Source organism: Podarcis muralis, chromosome Z, assembly GCF_964188315.1.
Source record: "Podarcis muralis chromosome Z, rPodMur119.hap1.1, whole genome shotgun sequence".
Taxonomy (NCBI): Eukaryota; Metazoa; Chordata; class Lepidosauria; order Squamata; family Lacertidae; genus Podarcis; species Podarcis muralis.
The window spans coordinates 15,051,921-15,068,485 of NC_135673.1; the positions used below are offsets into that span (position 1 = coordinate 15,051,921).

A 16,565-nucleotide genomic window follows, 5' to 3' on the forward strand; every position below is an offset into this window, starting at 1 on the left:
CGCGATTAGTGGGGCCTGCGAGGAAGGACCTTAGTTTATCTCTCGCGTGTATGGTGGGGAGGGAGAATCCGTTCGAGGGGTGTCTAATTAAGTGCCTGAGAAAAGGAATTTGGATTTTTGAGAGTGCGGGTGCTTTTTGGTATTAGCAGAGGAAGGCAATTACGGTATTTTATTTTGTTTTGTTTAGTATCCCTGGGGGGCTTTAACCAAGCATTAGTTTAAATTTTTGTTATTGTTACTCGCTTTTTTTTTTTTACCAGGGCAACTCAAAGCGATGGACATACATTAAAACTGGCCTAAAAAAGTAGAGAACAAAAGGAGTGGCTATCCAGGCGTTGCTAGGTTACGCTATTATTTTATGTTGCTTTTATTTATACCTCACCTACTTTTCCTTCTCTCCGTTTTGCCCTCACAACAACCCTCCGAGGTAGGTTAGCTAGGCCGAGAGTGAGTGGCTGGCCCAAAGTCACCCAGTGACCTCCATGGCCGAGTGAAGAGATTCGAAGACTGGTGTCCCAGGTCCTAGTCCGACACTAGATCCACTACAGCACACTGACTCTATTATTAACATTATCATTTATGAGACCACCAGCCTCAGGTTCTAGGACAGGATATAACAATTAAAACACTATGTTAAAAACGACTTGGAATCACGTAAGATGGGTCCTAAAAATACACCTTTCAATTGTCGAAAACGCGGAGGGGAATAAAGACCACAGCTCCTATTATCATGTTTTTGTGTGTCTGTTGTGAGTGTCCGCAACCAAAGTAACACGATTCAAACAGGAAAAACGGCCCTGCGGCACCTTAAAGACTAAGACACTCGCGATTGTGTATAACTTTTCCTAACACAGAATCCACTACACTTCTGCTTTTCTGCAAGGGATCTTATTAGACACCTATGTTTGGGGTCCTTCTACTTCCAACATACGCACGTGGGTGCTGGTGGGGTAATGACTCAAGTGTGCAAAACTCTGGGAGACTGTATTGGGAGTTACTACTGCTGTTCCCCTAAAAGGCTGGTATTAAATCGATTTCTGGGTCCCCTAACTCCCTGTCAGAAGTGCTTCGTTTCAACCAGCCATGGATTGCGATGAGGGGCTGTTCATCAACGTCTGCCAGCGTCCTTCAGGTTTGCAGCCCCGCACTCAGCAGAGGACAGCCTCAAAGCCACAGCATGGCAAGGCAAAAAAGGTATGCTTGTCTGAGGTTGCTGGTGAGGGAGAAAGCGTTTTGGGGGAAAGGGGGCCGCCAGAGTGAACGGAGTTGGAGCAGCTCCTGTGCCTACCTCAGTTGGGGCGTTTTAGTTTAGGTTGGGAGTTGAGTAAGGATGTGGGTGAGTGAGATGTTTAAAAATATATATATGATCAAGGAGCTGGAGGAATTCCCCTAGTATTAGGAAAGGCTGCAACATGTTTAAATGGTTTTTTAAAGATTTTACTGTGTTACAAAAGTACATACAGTGTCTTTGATTTAAGTTCGTAGAGTTGAAAGGCTGCAACATTTGAGGCTAATTTATTTAAGGGAAAAGGCTGAGTAAGGGAGGACATGGTAGATGTGTATACAATTATGCATGGTGTGGAGAATGGGTTTATCTCCCCTTCTCATAAAACTAGAACCTGAGGTCATCCAAAGTAGCAGAAAGGTGGGAGATTCAGGGCAGACTGAAAGAAGGGTTTTTTCACACAGGGCACCATTAAACTATGGGATTTGCTCCCACAAGTTGTACAGTGGTGGTAGTCAGGGCAGTGATCTGGCCCTGGGACTCCAATCTCAATTGGGGGGGGGGGCTCTCATTATGACACTTGGTTTTTTGGAGAATTCGAAAAGTTCCTCAATATGAATTAATATTGGAGAGCCTGTGTGGTGTGGTGCTTAGAGGTGTTGGACTAGGACCTGGGAGACCAGGTTCAAATCTCTTCTCTGCTATGACTTGGGAACCAGTCACTGCCTCTTGGCCTAACTAGCCTACCTCACAGCATAGTTGTGGGGATTAAACAAGAAGGGAGAGAATCATGTACACCACCTTGGAGAAAAAAGATGGGATATAAATGCAGCAAATAAATTGTGACACACTCATCTTATAGCTGCAAATCTAAGCAGATAAGAGACGTGATTTTGTAAAATATGCACAAGTTTTGTTAACTGATATAGAACCTAGGGTCATAGAATCATAGTGGGGAGTTCAAGGGTCATCTGGTCCAACACCCTGCAGTGCAAGATTTTGTTCTGTACCTAATATCAACAGTGATGTTGCATGAAACTAAGGTTTTTTCCATCAAAAATGATTTCATACCACAGAAAAAGACTAGAAAAGCATGTGCCAAATTAAAAATATTTTGTTTGCATATGTCATAATCCTTTTGTGGCCATGTTTATTATAACGTGGTGCCTGAAAAGCTAGAAGTAATGTGAGGCTTTTCTATCCTCTGATAGGTCATTGCAATGCCCCAAAACTAGGAGAGCTCTGAATGGCAATAACATAATTAATAAATTTTCCCTCTCCATTCTACTGCTGAAATATAATTAAGATTTTTAGGGAGTGGGGGCATGGATTTTTATGTGGCAGGATTGTGAAGTTAGTTTAAGTTCCGGTACTTAAGACAAATTCCTGAGCACAAAATTAATTTTACGCCTTTTGTATCAGGCTCTGGTTGGTGAATTTCAGGGTTTGCGTAAAAAAAAAAGCCCTGCAGAAGTCTGCCCACCCTTGGTTTAAGAGAGCCAGATTCAGTATCTCTAACAGTAGAAGAGCTGTGCTCAGTCAGGGTAGTCCAGCATCCTATTCTCACAGTGGCCTACCAAGACACCCCAATGGGAAGCCTGCAAGCAGGGCCTGAGCACAAACAGCAACATCAGGGGACAGCAAACTTTTTCAGCAGGGGGCCAGTCCACTGTCCCTCAGACCTTCTGGGGGGCCGGACTATATTTTGGAAAAAATATATGAATTCCTATGCACCACAAATAACCCAGAGATGCATTTGAAATAAAAGCACACATTTTACTCATGTAAAAACATGCTGATTCCCCGACCGTCCGCGGGCCAGATTTAGAAGGCGAATGAGCCAGATCCGGCCCCTGGCCCTTAGTTTGCCTACCCATGAGCAACACTTTCCCTACTTGTGATTCCCAGCAACTGGTATTTAAAAGTATATTGTCTCAGACAATGGTTTGAAGTTGTTGGTTTGAAACTAACCATACTTTCCATGAACCATGGTTTGTCAGTCCAAATGCCATGACAAATATGGTTAAGCAAAATCTTCTGAATGCCAAGTCCCAGCCACGTGGGAGGTGGGAACCACATAAGCCTAGGCTAATTCTGACATTCGTTGCTGAATCTGTCCCCCTGTTTCATTTTGTTTTTCTTCCTTAAGTCTGGGCAAATAAAATTTGAATGCCCCCAGGAAGGGAATCCACTAAAGCGGAAGCCAGCTCCACCTTCGCCCCAAACCAGGAGACCACAGAAGAAAGCTAAAAGTGGCATCAGAGAAGCAGGGTTGCCAAAGTTTCCTTCACAGAAGCCTTTAACTGATGCAAAGGACAGTGACGCCAGCAGCAACAGACCTTTTGTTAAGACTTCCTGCCTCTTCAAAAACAACCCTGAAATTCCAGACATTCAGAGGTACTTATTTTTAATCCCGCTTTTCTGATAAAATGTGGGTAACCAAAGGGAGGGAAAACTTCATGCCTAGGTGCAAAATGTGGCCCTCCAGGCCTGTCTGTCTGGCCCTAGGAGTTTCATGTAGACCACCTTCCCCAGCCACACTCTCTTTTCTTAGGCCACACCCTTAACTAGTCTTTCTTCACAGCCCCCTTTGATGCTTTTGCCAGTCTTGATTGTGCTAAGGACTCTTGCTTGTCTGGATAGAGAGGGATGTGTGAGTGTGTTTAGAAATAGCCTACAAAGGTTAACAAAACAACAACAACAGTAATAATAATAATAATACATGAATTGCTCTGCCTACTTTTGCCTCTGACCCTGCCCTACCAAAGTGCCTGTGGCCCTTGCCACAAATGCGTGTTTGTCTCAGGTTTGGTGTTCCTCTAGCACACTGGAAGTGCTCTCCCTTCTACAAAGTTGGAACCATCCTTTCTAGCCATGTTTCAAGGTTGCGACTTAATAAATTAATTCCTTCTACAGAACATCAGTGAAGCAAGTGCAGGAGAAAGTTTTCACTTCAGACTCCTTTGATCAGCTGGGCCTCCATCCCCATTTGGTGGGTACTTTATTTCTTTGTGCTATGTCTCAGTAGGTGTAGGAGTAGTTAATGATATTTATTAAATGCCTTTCCTCAAAGATCCAATGCAACTTTACAAAAGTTCCTGTTCAGTTCCCAGCATACAGCACTAAAGCATTATTTACAATGTCCGCAATACTATTTTGGTGTGCAGAGGGGCCAGCTGCCCCATTTGGAATTGTTGTTGTTGTGTTAAATTAAATTTTTATACCATCCTGTATCCATAGCTGTCAACGTTTCCCTTTTTAAAAGGGAAATTCCCTTATTCCGAGTAGGATTCCTTGCAAGAAAAGGGAAAAGTTGATAGCTGTGCCTGTATCTGAAGATCAGAGGGGGATACTATGTTTTATCTGGTCCAGGGATGGGGAAATCTGACGTCCTCCAGAGGTTGCTGTGCTCTCACAATCTCTGACCATTGGCTCTGCTGACTGTGGCTGAAGGGAGTTGGAATCCACTAAATATATGAGGAGTCACAGATTCCCCAGCTGTATCACACTTTACCTTGTGGGGTGGGTTAGCTGGACCTTTCCCCTCCTCTGTTCCCCAGAATTAGATCATTTTCATCATCGAATTAGAAGGGACCTTGGAGATCATCTACTCTAACCCTTTGCTTAATGCAGGATCGGAATTGCAGGATGCAGCATCTACAGAAGTGGGGAGCCTTTGTCCCATGGGACAAATTTTCCCATATGTTACTCCTTTAGTACAAAGTGGCTTGCATTGAAACTGCAGAAAGGGGTTCTAAGCTCATTTTTAACAATGCCTTCTATGAAAACTTTGGCAGGTAGACGGGATGCCCCCCGGCCCCCCCTCAATCATCTGAAGTTACTAGGGATTGGGGGGCCGGAACTCACTGGAACTGAGTTCTGCCACCTCTTTGTAGCGTACTGGCAGCTGTGTCGGAGGCTTCAGGCTGCATGCAGCTCATCGCTTTGTGTCAGAGGCTGTGGGGCAGCGCATTGGTGTCGATTGGGCAAAGAAGCATTTTTTTAGGCTCCCACTCACCTGCCATAGTTGGCCCACAGATGTGGAGGCAGTCAAAATATCTGGTCCTGTAGGCCTAAAAGTTTCCCTCTTCCTGGAGAGATGGCCATCCAGCTTCTGATTATATATATCCAGCAAATGAGAGCCCACAACCTCCTGAGGGAGTCTTTTCTTAAACAGCTATTACACTCAGGGGTCAGCAGACTTTTTCAGCAGGGGACCGGTCCACTGTCCCTCAGACCTTGTGGGGGACCAGACTATATTTTGGAAAAAATATACGAATTCCTATGCCCCACAAATAACCCAGAGATGCATTTTAAATAAAAGGGCACATTCTACTCATGTAAAAACATGCTGATTCCTATACCGTCCATGGGCCAGATTTAGAAGGCGATTGGGCTGGATCCGACCCACGGGCCTTAGTTTCCCTACCCATGCTTGAGTTTTCCCCTAATGTTGACTGTTCCCGTTAAAATACTTGTTGCTTTTTCTTCCTTCTCCTCTCTGTTTTAACATTTTTGACATGATACTAGTTTGGCTATTTCTGTCCTATTCTAGGATCAAACATGTTATGCCCTAAATGTTTTATTTTTGTCTCTACTTCCCCACCAGGTTTCAACCCTAATCTCTGTCTTAAAAATATCTAGCATGACCAGGTAAGTGTGTGTAATTATTGCATGAATAGAAGTTTTTATTGTAAGTTGCCTAGAGACTATCCTGGGTTTGATGACTTAACAAATCAATTAATCAAATTCATTTTTGTTTGGAGAAAAGGCAGATTGGAAGAGACATGATAAATATGTAATTCTACATGGTGTGGAGGAAGTGAATCTCGTGATACTAGAAGTCTGGGATATCCAGTGAATGTTAATTTTGGATGGCTGGCAAACTCTTCCTAAGATTTAGTCCCAAAGCCTGGTTACAGCACTGAGAAGGTCTTGTCCTAGGTCCCAACAGGGTGTGTTCCTGGGGATGTTGGAACACACAGGACATCCCTTTGGACATCCCAGTTACAAACAATAACAGGCCTTTAGAAGTCATCACCAGCACTTTGGGTTGGTGTAGGAAGCAAACAGGAAGCCAGTTTAGCTGTTTCCATAAGGGAGTTGCATGCTACCCATCAACAGCTTAGTCACAGCAATTTCTAATTTCCAGACTGGAGGTTCCCACTGCTGCACCACAGTATTTAGTTAACCTATTATTATCTTAATATCTGTTACTTAACCAACTATTATGTATTGTGTGGGATTAGACTAGATCAGACATGGGCAAACTGAACCCTCCAGCTGTTTTTGGACTACAACTCCCATCATCCCTAGCTAACAGGACCAGTGGTCAGGGATGATGGGAATTGTAGTCTCAAAAACATATGGAGGCCTGAGTTTGCCTATGCTTGGCCTAGATGGATTTTGTGGTCCCTTACAGCTGTACAGTTCTAGGATTTTATTATTTAACTATTAACTGACAATTACTTAACAGACTGACTATTATCTCATTGACTATTATCTAAGTATTAATTAGCTATCACCTAACAGACTGAACCAGCATCTTTCTAGCTTACACTAATGACCAGCCAGCACTGTTAGATGAACTAGCAACTGTTACATTCTTAATACTTCGACCTAAAATAGAACGTGTCTTGTTTTTTCTTAACTTCTCCTTTTGTTGCAAAAGTGTTCAGAAGCAAACTATTCCCATACTATTGCAAGGAAAAGATGCACTGGTGAGATCGCAGACAGGTTCTGGTAAGTGTGGGGGAGGGGTCGTGTGTGTGTATATGTAGGCTGTTTGTTTGGGCTTTGCTTTAAAAGGGGGCCTACAAATAATTTTAAATACAGTCATACCTCGGGTTACAGCCGCTTTAGGTTGCCTTTTTTCGGGTTGTGGACTGCCGAAACCCAGAAGTACCAAAATGGGTTACTTCTGGGTTTCGGAAGTCGCACATGCACAGAAGCGCTAAATCGCGCTTTGCGCATGTGCAGAAGTGCTGAATCGCAACCCGCGCATGTGCAGACGCGGGTTGCGAACGCTGTGGGTTGCGAACGTGCATCCCACACTGATCACGTTCGCAACTCGAGCATCCACTGTATAGTATAAAGGAATAGTAGGTGACCTTTGACCCTCCAGATACTAGGCAGGGACTATTAGAGTTGTCTTTCAGCAACACGTGGAGGGGTCAAAGATTCCCTCCACCTGGTGTAAAGTGACCCTTTGGTTGTACTGCATTGTGTGATGGTCAGTTGTGTGGGCCCTCTGTTGTCTCAGGGATCTAACAGAAGTAGGGCAGTTGATTGATTCTGGCCCACCATGGGGAAAGAACAGTGGTGATGTCATTAGCAAGCGAGCAAGCTCTGTGCTAGATTTGGGAAGCCACCTTTGACATGGTGTGTCAATGGCTAAATGTCTGGTGCAGGGACAGGGAACTCGCTGCTCCTGTCAGTTCTAGGCAGCATGGCCAGGGAAGATGGAAGCTAGAGTCCAACAGCATCTGTAGTTCTGTTGAGTCAACCCCATATGTTCCCACTCAACCACTTCAATCACTGGAACTGGCAATGTTACAGGTGCCACAAAATACTTGTTCTGCACTTGTAAGGAATCAATCTTGTTGTGTGGTGGCACCTCCTGAGAGATAGATGGATGCAAAAGATGGAATAATGCCTCTTATTTAGAAGAGACATTCCCAAGAGAGACAGAGAGAAACGGAGGGAGGCTGCGGAACCTGTTTCCCTCTATGCATTGTTGGACTCCCAACTCCCATCAGCCCCAGCCAGGATGGCCAACAGACTGAGGATGATGGGAACTGTAGTCTGGCAATATCCAAAGGGTTCCCCACTCCTAATCTGAAGAATGAGGAGATATGTGAAATTGGACTTTTATAAAGGCCTATGCTCTGGGTGTAGAAGGCAACTGTGCCTTACTCCACACACAGTTTTGCTTATGACTGTTAAAATCTAATATCTTTTCTCTTGAAGGTAAAACTCTGGCCTACGGAATCCCTCTAGTACAGGCCTTGCAAAGAGCAGAGCCGAAAATAAAGGTGAGTGTGTTGAAATGGGCTTTCTCTCTCTCCACCTTGTAAAAAAGAATAGCCGGTTTTCTCAACTACTTCATATTTATCAGTAATTCTCACAACAACCTTGAATGATGTCTTTAAGGCAGAGAGCATCCCCCCCACCAGGACCAAGGACTGCTGTTCCTGTGCCTTTCACTTATGGGAGGATGCTTGCTGTTTTAAAAATGACTATGAAGGTTGAGTTCATTGGCATGACTTGTGGCTCCCTCAGAGATTTTCTGATAGTCCCTAAAAAAGCTCTTCTGGAAGCACCATGTGAGAAAAGAGAGTGATCCAAGCAGACTCTGGCACTGCGGGGAATTGTGGCGTGCTGGGTCGGTCGAAGATGACAAGGGCTCTTTCCCTTCTCTCTCGCGTTCCTCTGTGTCCAATGTTGCCACTTACCCTACGCCTCTTGTTTCCATAGCGTAGTGATGGTCCGTATGCTCTCGTACTGGTCCCAACCAGGGAGGTAAGTTGCTGGGCATTTGTGGTTAACTCCTAACCACACCGGTTTCATGGTTAGTAATGTTGCTAGGGGGGCAGCGGGCAGCCTTCAACCTAATTGCATGTGGGTAACAAAGAGAGAGGCACAGAGAGAGGGAAGGGGTGGTTGAAAGGGGGGAAGGAGGGAGAGAGAAGGGGTGGCGAGGAGAAGGGGAGGAGAGAGAAAGAAGGGTGGTAGAGAGTGCTTGCTCTGCATGCAGAAGATCTCAGGTTCCATACCCAACAGGTCCTGGTAGGACTGGGAAGGATTCCCTGCCTGAAACCCTGAGGAGCTGCTGCCAGCCAGTGTAGACAGTGTTGAGCTAGCTGGACCCACTAGCCTGACTGGGTATACCACTGGAAGGAGTGCAGAAAGAAGAAATGCCATGGTGCATCTGCACTAATGAAACCGGACACCTTCAGTGGCCCCACCTGCAATAAAACATGTCTCTCTCATATTGGCCTCTACAGCCATAGCAGACGCTGTAACTCTCCAGTGGTTTGACTTTACCCCCTATGGCACAGTCTTCCATTGTCTCTTGAGACAGACAAATGCAAACAACAACAATAGCAAGAGAGCCAATGGCTTTCAAGCTTTTTGAGTCCATGGCTGCCTTGACCAACTCCATTCCTTCTGTGGTACCCTGTGCGGGTCAGGAGCCCGGTTATGTCACCCCTTGCCTGCAGAGCTGGCAGCCTCTCACCCTTTTTTGAACACCCTCCTTTGTGGAGTGTTCCCTCAGCCTCTTTCCTTCTCTGTTCTCGGGGGTCCTCCGGGCAACTACTGTTACCGCCCTTGATCTCTGAGCTGCCCCCACCCACCCCAAGGAGAGGTACCTCCTCACACTACCCCACAACGGCCTGGGAAGAGGATGCTCATAGCCTTAGTGGCCCATCAGAGATTGACCAAAGGTTAACATGGGGCCAGCACCTTACCTTGGGTGGCAGCAATGGGTGCTGCTGGGCCTGCATGGCGGAAAGGCTCCCCTTCAGCACCAGGCACTCGGCTCCCAGGCAGGCCATGCACACAGCAAGCACAAGAAAGTCCAGCGCAGTGCCTGCCTGCTTGCCCGGCCTCCCACTTGTCTATTCATTCCCAACAGCAAGCTGGTGGCTGGCTGGGTTCCATCACCCGCTTGCTTACTCTGAGGCCTCCTCAGCTCCTGCCAACCAGCACCCCTTGGTCTTTTTTTTTTTTTAAATAAATTTTTATTGATTTTCCAAACACATAATAAAAACAAACCATACACAAAACAAAAACATACAAACATATAAACATGTATAATTTCATAGTCTTATTTTCATACACCTTACTTCTCGGACTTCCCCATACCTCCCCTTTTCTGCATCCTTGTTTTACATTTCTTCAGCAACTCCTTCAATTAATTAATTATTTCAGTCACTTTCATTAGATTCTTTTTTCTTTAACTTATTAATTTCAGCTGCAATTCTCTATTTCTTAATTCCTTAACATCTTAACACTCCTCAATTTTACAACAATTTTTAAGATATATTTTAAATTTCTTCCAGTCTTCTTCCACTGTCTCTTTCCCCTGGTCACGGATTCTGCCGGTCATCTCTGCCAGTCCCATATAGTCAATCACCTTCGTCTGCCATTCTTCCAGAGTGGGTAGTTCTTGTGTCTTCCAATACTTTGCCAGAAGAATTCTTGCTGCTGTAGTAGCATACATAAAAAATGTCCTGTCCTTCCTTGGCACCACTTGGCCGACCATGCCCAAGAGAAAAGCCTCAGGTTTTTTAGAGAAAGTCCACTTAAGGACTTTCTTGATTTCATTATAGATCATTTCCCAAAAGGCTTTGATCTTCGGGCAGGTCCACCAAAGGTGATAAAAAGTACCTTCAGTCTCATTACATTTCCAACATTTATTATTGGGCGAATGGTAAATTTTTGCAAGCTTGACTGGGGTCATGTACCACCTGTAAATCATTTTCATTATGTTTTCTCTTAAGGCATTACATGCCGTAAACTTAACACCGGTGGTCCATAACTGTTCCCAGTCAGCAAACATAATGTCATGACCAATATCTTGTCCAGCACCCCTTGGTCAGCCCAGAGCCACCATTCGCCTGGGGAGCTTGTAGCCAGGGCTGCTGCAACAAACAGTTGTGCAAGGCAGAGATGAGAGGGCATCAAGGGAGGGAGGGAAGGAAAGAGGGACAGAGGCCAGTGTTGAGCATCATTCAAGGCACCCCAGGGTGCCACAGCACATTGGTTGAAAACCACTGGTTTATGCCAAAGGAGAATGATGTTTTAATGCAAATTTTGTGTGAATGTGTATTAATTTGGTTTAATCCCTTCTTTTCTCCAGCTAGCTCTGCAGAGCTTTGAAACTGTCCAGAAACTGTTAAAGGTAAATATTTACTTTTGGGGAAGTAGGAATCATTTTAAGTTCTGTGTTGTTCAACCTTTGATTTCCTGATGTTGTTGGACTGTAACTCCCATCATCTCCAGCCAGCTTAGCCCAATATTCAGGGGTGATGGAAGTTGTGGTCCACAGGTGTCATGAGACCCATGGTTGAAGATACTGTTTAGAGAAGGAGATATGAGATAATCGGAGAGAAGCTTGGGGTGCAGAGAGGTAGCTACAGGTTCCTCAATCCTCTTCAGTTTCCCCCCTCTGTCTTGGGTTGGGGGATTCTGAATGGTCAAATTCAGCATACACTGGCCATGCTTGCCCAATAGAATGTAAAGTTTAGCAATGGTTCTGATATTGCACAGCCTCTGTATAGCACTGTATTAACGCATACTATAATGGGTGTATGTGTCTCTCTGTACCTACAATAGTTCCCTGGTCACTTGGAGGCAAATGCATGCTCGCCATAGGTAATCAGCTGTGCTGTTTGGGGGCAAGGGGTGCATGTTCATGTAACATTAAGCCATCGTTTAGCATTACTTCCTTACAAGACCAACATCATGGACAAAGGTGGGATCTTGTTCACATTGACTTGTCCGTTAACTAATGGTGACTGGTGTTCATTGGGACTAGTGGGACAGAAGGCAGGGACCCCAAACAGTATGTGGAGGCAGAGCCAACTCATTCTAGTTTTGATCCCATCCTCCTCCCTGCTAAGTTCTGAAAGGGCAAAACTAAGACCCAGGAGGAGGAAGCTGACAGGCTAGATGAAAGTAAGAAGGCAGGCAGTGAGGGCTGGCAGGAGGAAGATTGCGGAGGTGGGACTTGAATTAGTTGGCTCTGCCTGTCTTAGGCTCTGTCTCTGCCTACAGTTGGTCTCCCTGCCTTCCACCCTACCATTCCCATCAGCCACCACTGCCTGGCTCTTTACATCTCTGTGTGTACTGGCCATGCCTCCTGATAGAAAGGAGCACGTTAGATGAGTCACATACAGAGATGCAGCAGAGACACTCCACTGTGGATAAGTGCCTTGTGCTTACATTATTCTACAAGGGGCAACACTAGAGGCAGAAGCTGACAGCCAAGGCCACCACCCCTGGATGGGTTGTAAGGGAGAAGGCAAGCAGGGGTGGACTGTCTGGGAGCAGACTGAGGTTAGTGGGGCATTGCCCCATTCATCCTAATGGGCCAGTCTCCACTGCTTTGAAATAACCCCTGAGGATTCTGGAGCACGTTCTAGGGCACCCACTTGATTCACATCACATCCTGGCCTGTCCCCCTTCTATCTTAAGCTGTGTGAACTGAGGGGGCTTGCTAGAACATATCCAACTCTCCCCTGAGCTTTGCAGATGGCATGTGGATCATATATAGAGAGCAAGTTGGGTAGGGGGTGTTTGACCCTCCAGATGTTCCTGTACTACAGCCCCCATTATCTTTGGCCAGGCTTGCTGGGGCTGATGGGAGTTGTAGTTCAGCAGCAGCAGGAGGGCCAAAGGTTCCCCACACCTGATAACAGAGTCAAAAGGAACTTCAGAGATCATGTGGTCTCCTGGTCAATGCAGGAATCAGTGCAAGAAGACCACTGGGGTGTTGCTGGACTGTTTTTGTTTTCGAAGGAAAGCCTGTCTGCTTCCTGTCGCTTATTGTCGAACTCCCTGCCTTTGCAACTTGGTTTGAAATGTGAGTGCCCCACTTTCTCAGTTATCCACCACTCTTCCTTCCTTCCCCCTCCTCCATTTAGCCCTTTACCTGGATTGTTCCTGGCGTGTTGATGGGAGGAGAGAAGAAAAAGTCTGAGAAAGCCAGGTAGGACATCACTTTCATAAAACCTGTAGGGGTTGTATTTTTTTTAGTTCACTCTTTCTCCTCCAGTCCCTTTCATCTGTCACTCTCTCTCTCCCAGGGTGCCTTTTTTTTATTAGTGGGGAGAGAGTGACTTTGGATCAGGCTGTGAGTACCCCCCACTGTGGATCTTACAAAAAACGGACAGCTGAGCCAGCAGGAAGTGTGTTCATCTTTCTCTCTCTGGTTGTAAAATGTTGATGAGCTTCTTTAGCCTGTGATCCCTGTCGGTGTGTGTAAGATTCTTTCTCTACTCTTCCCCGCTCCCCTCGCCCCCCAAAAAGATCTGCTGTTCCACCCAGGTCTCTTGCAAGCTCTTCTGTTTGCTCAGCTGATGGGACAGGGAAGGACTATAGCTCAGTGGCAGAGAATCTGTCCTTTGTTCAACCTGCAGGTTGGACTGGGAATGTTCTCAGTGTCTGGTACTGAGCTAGATGAACCCAATTGTCTGACTCGGTATAAGGCAACTTCTTATGACAAGAACTGGGATCTTGGAAGTTATTTTTTAGAGGAAAGGACTGTGGCTCAGTGGTAGAGCATCTGTTTTCCATACAGGAAGTCCCCCATTCAATCCCTAGCATCTCCAGGTATGGTTGGGAATGTGCCCTGCCTGAAACCCTAGATGATGCTCAGCTAGAAGGACCAATTGTCTGACTAGGTATAACACAGCTTCCTATTTGTTTGGAACCATGTCATGCTTTTTTAAGAGGGAAGGACTGCACCAACAGTGCTAGAGCATCTGTTTGCATGCAGAAGGTCCCAGGTTCAATCCAGGTGGGTTTGGGGATGACCCCTGCTTGAAATTTTTGAGAACTGCTGCCAATCAACAAAGACAATACTGTGCTTGAACCAGTGGTTTGACCTCTGTATAAGGCAGCTTCCTGTGTTGCCATTTTGCAGTAAGAAAGTGTGTGTGTCTTTCTTAAGAGTCAGAAAAGGGCAGCTTAGATTATGTGTCTGGAACTACCTTGGGATTCCACTCCCATTGGGCCCTTCAAGCATGACTAATGGTCAAGGATGACAGGAGCTCTTGCACAGCAACATCCAGGGGATCACCATGTTGGGTATCCTTGCCTTAGATCTTCTGGGGAAATTCTGCTTGTGCAGAATTCTATGAATATCACAGGGCGCTAAACAAGAAGCAGCCACCCCTGTACAGACACCCTTCCCTCTGCCATTTGTGAAGCAACAGCCATGAGCTGCTTTAAACATCTTGTGAAGACTAATCCTTTTCCTGACCCGTAAGATTGTACCCCTTTAAAGTTTATCTTGAGTTCCTTATTTTTAAATTTGTTTTTACGTGCTTTCATGCTACTGTTTTACTGATTTATGTCAATTTTTTCTTTCAACCATGATGTTTGCTATCTTTATGCTGTGTTCTATTTAGAGGCTTTTCGGGTGGGGGGTTCCCATGTTTGGAAAATGGGAGAGTTACCTGTTCTGGATGGGGTTGTGCTCCCTCTGAAGGACTAAGTTCATGGTTTGGACAGGGGTAGCCTCACCGCTATAGTCCATGCACTGGGAACCTTGAACCTAGATTACTGTAATGCGTTCTATGTGGGGTTGCCCTTGGGTCTGATTCTGTAGCTTCATCTACTGCTGAATGCTGCAGCCACATTGCTGATGGGAGTTTTGGGTCAAGAACATGTGACACTAGTATTAAAAAAGCCGCACAGGCTGCCTACCTGCTACTGAGCCAGGACCAAGGTTCCTGTTTTGATTTACAAAGTCCTGAACAACTTGGGTCCAGGATACCTCAAGGATTCTGGTTTGGAAGCAGATTCACCTGCGATATGAAAACCATGAACCTTGGCAAACAAAGAGGTCCAGTGTGTTGTATGTGTCAGGATTAGAGATCACAAAGGGAGGGAGGAGCTTATGAACGAGGTGTGATCTTTTGTTAACAGTTAGTCTGTTTTACCCATGTGTTCAATCACTCTTCTTCTGATTTTTTTTATTATTATTTAAAATAGATTACGCAAAGGAATAAACATCCTAATTGCCACTCCTGGCCGCCTGGTGGACCATATCAACTCCACCAAATGCATTCACTTCCGCCACATCCAGTGGCTGATCCTGGATGAGGCAGACAGGTAAGCAGTCCTGGCTGCATCCTCAATTGTTGGAAGTAGCTGCCCATGAGGGAGGTGGGATCTTTGAGACAACACACAGCAGGTAAGAACATTGGAAGCTGCCTTATATGGAGTCTGTCTAGCTCAGCACTGTCTACACTGACTGGGGGTGGCTCTCCAGGGTTTCCCCCAGCCCTTCCTGGCAGGAGATGGTAGGGACCGAGCCTGGGGCCTTCTGAGGATGCTCTGCTACTGAGATCCCATAATGCCAGGTTGCCACCATGAACCAGGAAAGTTGGATGTGTTACTTATCCTCGTGCTGTTCCTCCCCCCCCCCCCCTTATCTCTCACCTGTGTTTCAGGATCCTGGATCTGGGTTTTGAGAAGGCAGTCACTGCGATACTGAATGCCATAAATGCTGACGGTGAGAAGCGGCAAAATGTTCTTTTGTCGGCAACGCTTACAGATGGTAAGTGCTACATAGGTGCTCGTATTTTCATTGCAGCAGCCACTATGGGAGGAGGGGCAGATGGGGAAGTTCACCAGAAAGTTATTGGTTGCAGGGAACTTAGAATCATAGAATCATAGAGTTGGAATAGACCACAAGGGCCATCAAGTCCAACCCCCTGCCAAGCAGGAAACACCTTCAGAGCACTCCTGACATATGGTTGTCAAGCCTCTGCTTAAAGACCTCCAAAGAAGGAGACTCCACCACACTCCTTGGCAGCAAATTCCACTCTCGAACAGCTCTTACTGTCAGGAAGTTCTTCCTAATGTTTAGGTGGAATCTTCTTTCTTGTAGTTTGGATCCATTGCTCCGTGTCCGCTTCTCTGGAGCAGCAGAAAACAACCTTTCTCCCTCCTCTATATGACATCCTTTTATATATTTGAACATGTGGGTTAAAGCCTCAGCGCCTAGGACTTGCCGATCGAAAGGTCGGCGGTTCGAATCCCCGCGGCGGGGTGCGCTCCCGTTGCTCGGTCCCAGCGCCTGCCAACCTAGCAGTTCGAAAGCACCCCCGGGTGCAAGTAGATAAATAGGGACCGCTTACTAGCGGGAAGGTAAACGGCGTTCCGTGTGCTGCGCTGGCTCGCCAGATGCAGCTTGTCACGCTGGCCACGTGACCCGGAAGTGTCTGCGGACAGCGCTGGCCCCGCTGCGGACAGTGAGATGGGCGCACAACCCTAGAGTTGGACACGACTGGCCCGTACGGGCAGGGGTACCTTTACCTTTACCTTTTATCATATCACCCCTTAACCTCCTCTTCTCCAGGCTCTTCTCCTCTTCTCCAGGAACTTCTTCCCCCACCCCTACCTGCACCCATGCAAGAGACCTAAGAGGGCCCCCAGCAGCTTTGGCAGGGGTGTGGGAACTTTTTTCGCCCAAGGACTGAATTCCTTTCTGGGCAGCTTTCTAGGGGCAATATGCCAGTGGTGGGTGTAGCCAGAGGCAAAGTGTGGGCTGAGCGCAAATGTAAATTTTACCTTTTTAGAACACACTAGTTTCTACACACAG

At 46.2% G+C, this 16,565-nt stretch overlaps 1 protein-coding gene across 3 annotated transcripts in view; it reads left to right on the top strand.

The window, feature by feature from the left end:
* Positions 1–45: 45 nt before the first annotated feature.
* Positions 46–16,565, top strand: part of DDX31 (DEAD-box helicase 31) — a 68,579-nt gene continuing 52,059 nt past the window's right edge. For all 3 annotated transcript variants that reach the window (XR_013391322.1, XM_028716093.2, XM_077922412.1), the window contains exons 1-11: positions 46–1,194; positions 3,375–3,622; positions 4,142–4,217; positions 5,835–5,878; positions 6,897–6,967; positions 8,195–8,259; positions 8,702–8,746; positions 11,091–11,132; positions 12,877–12,941; positions 14,951–15,070; positions 15,412–15,518. Coding sequence is in view for 2 of the 3 variants with exons in the window: in XM_028716093.2 (XP_028571926.2) it covers positions 1,084–1,194; positions 3,375–3,622; positions 4,142–4,217; positions 5,835–5,878; positions 6,897–6,967; positions 8,195–8,259; positions 8,702–8,746; positions 11,091–11,132; positions 12,877–12,941; positions 14,951–15,070; positions 15,412–15,518 (994 nt within the window). In the remaining variant the exon portion in view is untranslated. The remainder of the gene's footprint in view (positions 1,195–3,374; positions 3,623–4,141; positions 4,218–5,834; positions 5,879–6,896; positions 6,968–8,194; positions 8,260–8,701; positions 8,747–11,090; positions 11,133–12,876; positions 12,942–14,950; positions 15,071–15,411; positions 15,519–16,565) is intronic.